The sequence below is a fragment of the Nestor notabilis genome, unplaced genomic scaffold, assembly GCF_000696875.1.
Source record: "Nestor notabilis isolate BGI_N333 unplaced genomic scaffold, ASM69687v1 scaffold19827, whole genome shotgun sequence".
Taxonomy (NCBI): domain Eukaryota; kingdom Metazoa; phylum Chordata; class Aves; order Psittaciformes; family Psittacidae; genus Nestor; species Nestor notabilis.
This window is the reverse complement of record NW_009938135.1, coordinates 125397-134848: the sequence shown is the minus strand read 5'-3', so window position 1 is coordinate 134848 and position 9452 is coordinate 125397. Positions and strand designations below refer to the sequence as shown.

Sequence of the window (9452 nt, the reverse complement as noted above, 5' to 3'; positions counted from 1 at the left end):
GCAGCCTACCTACATCTCTGGTTACTATAAGACTAAAAGGCTGATCCTGCTCATAGATGGGTGGCAGCCATTTCCCATTTGTTTATTTCTTTTCAGTGCCATCATTCCACATTAAAAAAGCAAAATTTAGGATGAAGACACCACTGAAAACTTCAACAATTGATCTCTCCTCTTATTTTCAGTGCGTAGAGTAAGGTGGTTATTGCTATTCTGCAACTTTCAAAAGGAAAAATGTTGAGAAAAATCCATCATAAAAATGCTATTCTGTGCTATCTCTGAGGAGAAAACCAGGGTTTCAGGTGCTCCATCATTGTGCTGCAGAAAAGAGACAGTTGAGGGAAAAGAAATGTTCACCTTTAGAGACACTATCCCTTGTGATTTTTTGTGGTAAACTTAGAAATTTGTTAATGTTCAAGGAAACCATTCATTTTAGCAAGGCAAAATAAATCTTTTTCCTAATTAAAGAACTGGAATCTGCCACTAGATTTTTAACAATTCAATGGAACATGGCTAAAAGCTGCAACTAAAATAAAAATTCCTTACTTTTAATTTACCCTGCCAAAAACATGCACTGAGGACACTCATCTCATCCTCCCAGCACAGAGGTAGCTCCGCAGAGAGCCTGGGTGTGAAGCCACACCTTGACTCCATGCTACGCTACTCTTTCTCTTTCCCCTCTCCTATTGCTGTACAGTGCTCTCTCAGTTGCCTTGATTTTAAATGAGGGAAGGTGCTTTGCTTTCTGCTTTTTACCAACATAGCCTGTGGACTTAATCTTTATGTTCCATATAAGACGGGCACTCTCCCAAAGTGCATCAGCCCTTCCTTTTTCTACTCAGGCTATGAGTCTTGCCTAGATTCACATTTCATTTCACATCATGCCAAATAGTATGCACAAATGCTAACTAGGAGAACAAGCCATAGGTATTTTTCCTGGGCATTTGTTTCATTGCAAATAAATATAAACACATTTACATTAAAAGTAGATGAACATATTCTTTAGTCTGGGAAAAAACCCAACTGGAACTGTGGTCAACACATCATCAGTTACAAATGTCAGCTTGAAACCTGCGCCATAAAATGTAAAATTCACTCAAGACTACTCATTACCTCAAAAGTTTATATTTTTATGGTTTAGAAAAAACTAGTTCATTATGTCACTCACATTTGAAGAAAAAATAAAAGTAGGAAAGTCTTCCATTTAATTACTGAAGCATTTTGGTCCTCTTGGTACAGCTGATTAGTTCATGATAGCTTTTTGTTTAGTTTGGTTTTGTTTACAAAGTCTTATTCTTCCTTTTGTACATCTGTTGCAGGTGAGGGTCGTGGTCCATTTGACCTAGAAACTTTGGCAGAAGGAGTAAACATATTCACAAAGTTGACATTGCTTTAAAAGCTGGTGACAATAGGCTTTTTTAGCATGTATCTCCAATCCCTGCACGGTACACTGCCATGTTTTCTGGTGTTTGGTAGTTCAACTTTTGGTGTTATGCTTTCATTGCTTTATCTTTGCTCTCTTAATCCAAACACTGTTAAAAGTATTTTAAAATTTGATACTGTTTACAGTAAAAATAAGTTATTTAAGTATAAAAAAGGAAAAAAAACATTTAAATTGGCAAGTCGTTATGAACTCTTACATACACCTTTGCTTATACCTAATTCCTCACATCCCCAACCCCCCTTATTTTGTCTGGTATTAGATTCATGGTTAATGGCTCAGGTGACAGAAACATCTAATGACCCTAATTTTGTAGTGCAAATAAACTGTGTTTGTGCTGAATTGAAAAAATATAAGGGCCAAGTGATTTTCATTCTATACCAGTGGTTCCACTAATGTCTGTGGGGAAATACGGTGAGACAAGTAGAATTTGGCCTTAAGAGTTAATAACTATATTTTTCTCATTGTGTGCTGCAACTAAGAACTGTGAAAAGTGCCTCTGTACGTTAAGTGCTTAATACATGTAGAATGTAAAAGGTTTCATTTCCTGTAGAAAAGTAATACAGGCAGTTTTAAGATTTACAACTTTACCTTTGGTTTATATATAAAAAAAATTAATAAATCTAATTAACAGAGCCCCTGGAAGCAGGAAACAGACACATGTAGGAAAGGGGTGATGCTCCAGCCTATGAAAGCTATACTGGAAGCAAGTCTGTGTACTAAAGGTACAGCTAAAACATGTAAGAGCTTTTTACAAACAGTTCCCTGTTTATTTGTGCTGTCGAAAAGAAAAAAGGCATTTTCTCTTTTTTCTACTTAAAATAAGAGGTAGAGGTTTTCCACAGGGGCACTTAGGGCCTAAAGGAAACACCAGGAAGCTGAAAAGCTGCAGAACATTAATGGGAATATGTTCCAGTAAACCCCTCTAACTTAGTTATTTAAAGGCTTGATTCTCAGGAACACTACAAATCTTTCAACACCTACTTGTCAAGAGTAATAGTTAAGAATATGGCCATGGGACTTAAGCTGTTTAAGAAGACAAAAATAAAGCTGAAATGAACCAATAATGAAAAAAAGTTTCTGAATACCAAAAAGTCAAAATGTTTCAGAATCCGAATCATTTTCATTGTACCCATCCTCTGTTTCTATGTTATTACTTAAGGGCTTATTGTAAGAGTTTATGCTACCCATACTGGAGCCATCGCAGAGGTGTGTCCTGCCCAAATTGTCTTTTTTAAAACAAACGAAGTTGAAAGCCGTCATTGAACTGGAAGGAGAAAAAGGCATCATGGTAGCCAAAATGAGTGCCAGGCAGTCAGCCACGTCTTTGTTAGGAGCGCAAGCCAGGGCTGGCGTATGACCTGGGCACAAATGCAGACAAGGCAATGGTTAGTACGAAGGGTACTGAGAATGGCACTGAGCATTCCTCATATACATCTCTAGGTGACGTTGTAAGCAGGAGATGTATGTTCAGTTACAATCATGCCAGGCAACGGGGGGATATGTTACTTACTTTAAATTAGACATGCTGGGAGAATACACACTTCATGGAGCATTCAAATTGTGACCACAACAAGCACTGTGTTTTTAAAATCAGGCAGCAAACAGACTTCACAATATGAATAAAAGCACTTGCTAAACACAGTTCTACAGCACAGACAGTATGATGAATACAGAACACAGGGAGTACAGCAACAGGGACAGAAACTGGCTTCAGTTTCTGCGTGTATGAACAAGTCTCATTCTGAGAACAATGACTTTCATCAGAACATGAAAGATATTAGTTTAAAAATATTTTGAAGTAATAAGCAATTGATTTTAAAGACTGATCAGTCTTTAAAAGTTGAGTATCAGTTGAGTACTCGACTCAGAAAGCAGTTTATTTAAGAATTAGAAAAGAATTACTACTAGTACCCATGGTATGTGTATAGCAGGTATGGCTATGTGGATGTTACCCAAATTTACATTACATTAGGAGAATAACAACTGTATTCAGAAAGCATGGTACACAATCTAAATACAAATTAACAGTATACAGATGGCAGTAAAATTAAGAACTGGGGAGCCATTCAAAGTTTGTCTTACTGCTGTTTAACTTGGCTCCTGCCCAAGTGCTGCCCCTAAAGCAGCTCTTCATATATATAAACCTTGGAAACCAGTATACTGATTACACTTCCTATCTATGCATTTTGCAGGCTGCTGTGTAGTACTCCAGCACTTGCCAACAAAACCTCCTAAGAGCAAACAAATTCTTTTCCAGATGGCTAAATCTTAGGTGCTGCAGCAACAGTAATTTGAGGCAGTGACCACTACTGATATTCTACTGCCTCACATAAGCCAAGAACGCCTGCAATGTACGTTTGTCCACCAAACTCGCCTACATTGTGTACAGTTTCATAGCACACTACCCACATTTCAGCACTGACTGCAGTGAATGCATATCCTAAATGGACTTTCCTCTTCCACTGAGTTCCAAGTGTGAATATTCTGTAGAGTTGTACTTACACTAAGACTGTACATAAATTTCTCTCTTTTAAACCACATATGCAGTTGTTCCTAGAAAAACTTATGTATAAATTTTAAACTTAAATTTCATTCATTACATATGTGCAAATTAGCTGTATCTGTATGCACAATTTTAATAATAAAAACTCTGGTTAGAAGCTAATGTGGTTCATTTTTCTGTCCCCTGCCTCTAAAATGAGGTTAGGGTGAGATGACTTTGGTGGAACTCATTCATGCAAGTCTATCTAGGTAGCATTTGGTTAACAGTAAACGCTCACCTCTCAGTTCTTTTTATCCATAGATCTCAAATTTCTTGCAATGATGGGTGAGTATTATTATTGTTATTTTATACATACGGGAAGATGGAGGTACCGAATTGTTACATTAATGTCAGGTATTGTAAGAAAGACTAGCTTATTTCAGGAAGACATTTTTGAAAACATTAATTTAGAAGCACAGCCCTCTGTGGGCTTTATAGTGTTTAGGGAGGACTTCATTGAGATCTGAAACAAAATTATCAGCTTTATTAGCCAATCATGTATTTTATGAGGCAATAGTAATTTACTTGCATCTTGGATTAGGTCAGACAATTGGTAAGCACAAGCTTTGATCTCAGAATGAACTAGGACACAATCAAACATATGTTGATGGTTTTCTTCCTACCCATTTACACATGCGCTGATTGAATGCATAATCCTTAATTCTTCTGCAAGGCGTCAGAATTATCCGGTGCCACTTGCATGTTTAGGAAATTCAAGTTACCACTGCACTCAAGCATTAAAAAAGACTAGCTGTTGGCAGTACATGCAAAATGAACAGTAAAAGGGACCACTGTGATGTTTAGAATACATTTTCATATTAAAGAAAAAGAAATAGTATCTTTTATTTTATTTTATTTTTTTTAATAGGTACTCACACAGCTCATTGTCTGTTCTTGGAGGGATAAAAGCATCAGTGATCTCTATCATCAGCTTTTAAGTCTATTGCTTCGATCTGTTGTAAAATTACCTGTTGGGTCTACTGAAGATTGTCAAAGTGTATTATTTACTTACCATTTTCATCTACTGCTAGGACACATGCCCCTTTGGCTAGCAACTTTTCCACCACCATCTTTAAGCCGTTTCTTGCAGCAATATGGAGAGGTCTACAATAAACATAACGACTAAATTCACCTTCAATTTAAAATAGACTTTCTAAGAAAAATTAGGTAGCACTTAAAGCATACCCAGCATCTGAAAGACAATGTTTTCCTTTTTTGGATCATTACAATCCTATTGCAGAGATTAAATTATATTACAGCCTTTAAAATAATCATCATATTCTAGATCTGTAAACCATACATGCAAGACAAATATAATTACCTTTACATACACAAAGATTGCTTAATACTTTTCCAGTCTAAAGGCTTTCTTTAAAAAGCTTTAATTTTCCCACTGTTTGCAGAACACAATTGATATTTTAAAGGAAAATGAATGTGAGACTGAAGAAATGCCTTTGTTCCATCCTTAATTCTGGCTACGAGACTGTTCAAAATCATCGTATTGCCTTTATATCCTTGAATTGCAGATCTCTGTTACCACAGAGCCACTGGAAATTAAAAGTAACCACTGGTTTGCTCCTTTCGTGGGCTGACACCCAGTGCTCCTGTTTGGGGGCAGCTAATGGGAGAGGAAAACCAATTTCATATTGGAAGGGGGAAAAAAGGGCTAATATGGAATGAATTCTCCTGCAAGCACTAGATGATCTGCCACCTAAACTCATGGTTGAATCTTCTATGGTGGGATTCCCTGACATTAGTAAAATAGTGGCAGCTGGAGTAAGAATATTGATGGTTTTAACTCTGATGAAAATATATGGTATGGATGGGAGTTGTACATAAATATCACCTAAAAACCTCTGAAAATTAAATTAATTGTTCAGATTTAAGGTGAAGCTCAAAAAGTTAGGAAATGCCAGATATATACTTACATATTCACACAACTGATAGACATTTTGATACAGTCTTCAAATAAATGACCTCATATAATTTTTCCACCAGACTATAAATAGAAGTGGCATCAAAGGAATCAAAAGTGAAAATACAATATAAATCTGGTCTTTTCAAGGGCAGTCACTCAAAAAAACCCATCAGAAACTAACTTCTTTTGTTCAATTTAAAAATCTGAGACATTAATTTGAAATGCTAAATTGGAATCTTGTTTTAAGTCAACAGAACCTGAGAGGATCAGGCTGTACTTACGTCTGCAATGCATTATTTTTTGCATTAATAAGGCTCTGTTCTTGTATCTTGTCAAGTATTAACAAGGCACATTTTTCATGACCCTGTAGTTGGGGGGGTAAAAATAGTGTTAATTTGCTGAAGAATTTGTAATTGAGGCAAAAGAAATGTTACATATAAAAGTGAAATTTAATAACTCAATCTGAAATACAAAACATGTTACTCAATTTGTAAGGATGTGTAGTAGGTGAACTGGAGGAGGCCTGCCTAAGCTACCTTTTACAAAGTGCCACTGCATGGATGCTTTAACACATTTAGAAATCTAGACATTCACCTGTCTTTCAACCGTTCACTCACTATATATGAATTTACCTCCTCAGCTTTCAGAGAAGACTGCTATTTCTCTTGAGAGCCATTCAATGGATTATTTATTATAGCTACAGTAGAACTATAGTAAAATAGAGATGGCTTAATCTCAGAAATGAATACTGTACTTTTGGGGTCTTTAAATGCCTTTCTGTATTATTGATAAGCTGCTACAAAATCCCTTCAGTGTGAGAGCTCTAACAATGAAACTGTGAAAATAATACAAATCCAGGCTTCTTTCTGATGCTGTTTCAGCACAGCAAATCACAGATGCTGAGCCTGCAGCCCTGGCTGTCTGAAGGACCTTGAGAATTCAGTGAGGCTTATGTATCTGCAGAAACTGGAGTAATACTATCACACTGGAGCTGAATTTGTGGCTCAGAGCAAAAGAAAAGGCTCAGAAGAGGGAATTCCTTGGGCATTTTTTTCTTGTAAAAACAGCAGTAGCAATTGGAAGTAAGAGGAAGAAAGGGTGGGAAGAGACACCACCGCCAATCTAACCAGTGCCTCTGGTTTTACTGCTACTCTTTTAAAGAGAAAATTTTGGGTTTCTTCCACAGAACTTGGAGAATTACTTGTAGTAAGATTATTTGGTAAAATCTGAGAGGGTTTTCCATTACTTCTCTTAGTGTCATGTCCTTATGTTTCAGCTGTCATAAGAGGCACCCAGGTTTCTCAATTTACAAAACTTTCATACAGACTTGAGAAAAAGCTTGGAACAACGTTCCCTTCCTCACCACAAGTTTGACCACCGCATTTCCAACGCAGAAAAAATTTTAGGAGGATAAACACACACATACAGACAGACAGACTGTGACAAGAATAGAAGCATACAGAGATCTTCAACTTACTTTACTGCTAGCCAAGTGCAAAGGCGTATTCAACTCCTTATCTTTTAATGTCAAGTCAGCCTTGGCAATGTTCACCAGAAAGTCTGAGGTATAGAATAGAAATCAGTGAACAAACCCAGTGGGCAGACAAACATGTAAAAATAGAGGGGAAAAAATTACTATTTCAATATATGTGTGCATGCATGCTTATCAGTTAAGCCTTCATGTGGTGTAAGCTTTATGAACATGAAGTGGCAATAATGAATGAGAACAGACTGATCTTGTGCAGTTAATCAGCAAGCGAGGGCAGAGCTAATAGTTCATTCATTGTGCCCCAAACTGTCAAACATATCTTAATTTACTTATGAACTTCCCCATTTGCAGATCAGCAAGTTCTGCCTGAATCATCTTCTCCTGACAACAACTGTGGATCCTGCTTTGAGAGGAATAAGTGGATATAAAGAATTCAGCAGTCTGTGCTGCTGAAGCTAGAGAAAAGGGAGTTCTGTTAAGCAAATATGACCCTAATCTGTACACCTATAGTATATAGTCTAGCCTGGAAAAAGCAGCTGCTGATAGCTGCCTTTTCAAGCATAGGACTTCCCATAATAGAGCAGAGGAAAAGGTTACATGATCTTTTCCACACATGCAGCTTTACTGCTCCCTAAAATCAAGGGAGTAAACAAAGGAATAGGATTACTACTCCCCTCATGCTCCTTGCAGTGTGCTTTTAGGAGGAAGTAAGGCACAAGTTTGATCCTGCAAATGTTCACCAAAACTGCTAAGAAACAATGGTTGGGAAGAAAAGGAAATTTTTTACAGATGTAGAAGTAGCTTCTTAGAGACATCACATAATTTACTTTCCTTCCATAGTTTCCACGGGAAAGAAATGGTTACTTATTTGGGATAGTGACTGTGGTAGCATTCACCCTTCGAAACACAGAGAGGATGTACCTACCTACAGCACCCGTGTGGCCGTTCTGAGCTGCCATCATGAGCGGTGTTTTCCCTGCGTGATCCGCAGCATTCACTTGTGCGCTGTGACTCAGGAGGAGCTGGAGGCACTCCACGTGATTTGCAAAGGCTGCTGCGTGAAGGGGCGTCCTGTGGGGAAAGTAACAGGACCACAGCTGTTGCTAAAGAATGGCAATGTTCCTGTCTGTTTACCTGCCCAAGAACATGGAAGCGCAAGACATTTTTAACTTAATTTTCCCTGCAAAACTTAACGTTATCACCAGGGGAAAGCTACAGTAGCAGCATCTGAAATAAGTTAAATGATATTTACAGTCTCTGTCCTGGTGCAATATTGACTTTCAAAAAATGAAAGCAGAAGGTGGATATGATAGTGTGGAGAATCTCGTACTAGCAGTGTATTTATTTAACAGAGCACACTGAGTAACATGAAAAGCAGTGTAATCCCTCGTTCATATTCATCTGATTTTACTTTTTTAACAAGCCTAAGATGGGAAGAACTATTAGAAAAGAACAGATCCATTACTAAAAAAAAATTAAATTATTTTAAGTTACAGCCAAAGATACTGCACAACAGCATTACTATAAAAGGCAGAAGGGATTCAATCCATTTTGAAGGTTATCACTTTTCACAAAACTGAGACACTAGAATTTGTTCACTGTCTCCCTGTGGCATTTTGAGTCTGAAGCGTGACTAACAGAGATGAAAGATAGTTGGTACATGGCCCAGCTCACAGTGTTATTTCAGGTTTTGCTTCTCAAAAAAGGTCTTAGCCTTACAGGAATAAGTAATCACCATTACTGAAGGTCTTGAATGTGTTTTAATTAAACAATGAGTATTCCATTTTTAGAATTTCAGCAATTTTAATTGAAGATATATATATACACACACACACACACAGAGTGAGGACATCATTAATGTGACAAATAGAGGATTTGGCTGAATGCATATGTATTGCTCTATCAGCATTGTTTTGCTGCACAGATGTTTTCAGTTGTGCACCCTTGCGAATGCCAACGTAACATTTAAGCTTTTCATGAAATACTTTTCTATGTATACACAGTATCACTCCTTTTAGCAAAGATAAACATGTTTAAACATTTAACAAAGTAAACAGCTTCA

At 37.2% G+C, this 9452-nt stretch overlaps 1 protein-coding gene across 1 annotated transcript in view; it reads right to left on the bottom strand.

Annotated features, from left to right (window-relative positions):
- Positions 1–906: 906 nt before the first annotated feature.
- ANKRD44 (ankyrin repeat domain 44) overlaps positions 907–9452 on the bottom strand; it is a 73042-nt gene continuing 64496 nt past the window's right edge. Inside the window, exons 23-27 of the mRNA XM_010019184.1 lie at positions 8316–8461; positions 7379–7461; positions 6183–6265; positions 4996–5087; positions 907–1346 (exon numbers count right to left, since the gene is read on the bottom strand). Of these exons, the coding sequence (XP_010017486.1) occupies positions 1288–1346; positions 4996–5087; positions 6183–6265; positions 7379–7461; positions 8316–8461 (463 nt within the window). The 3' untranslated portion in view covers positions 907–1287. The remainder of the gene's footprint in view (positions 1347–4995; positions 5088–6182; positions 6266–7378; positions 7462–8315; positions 8462–9452) is intronic.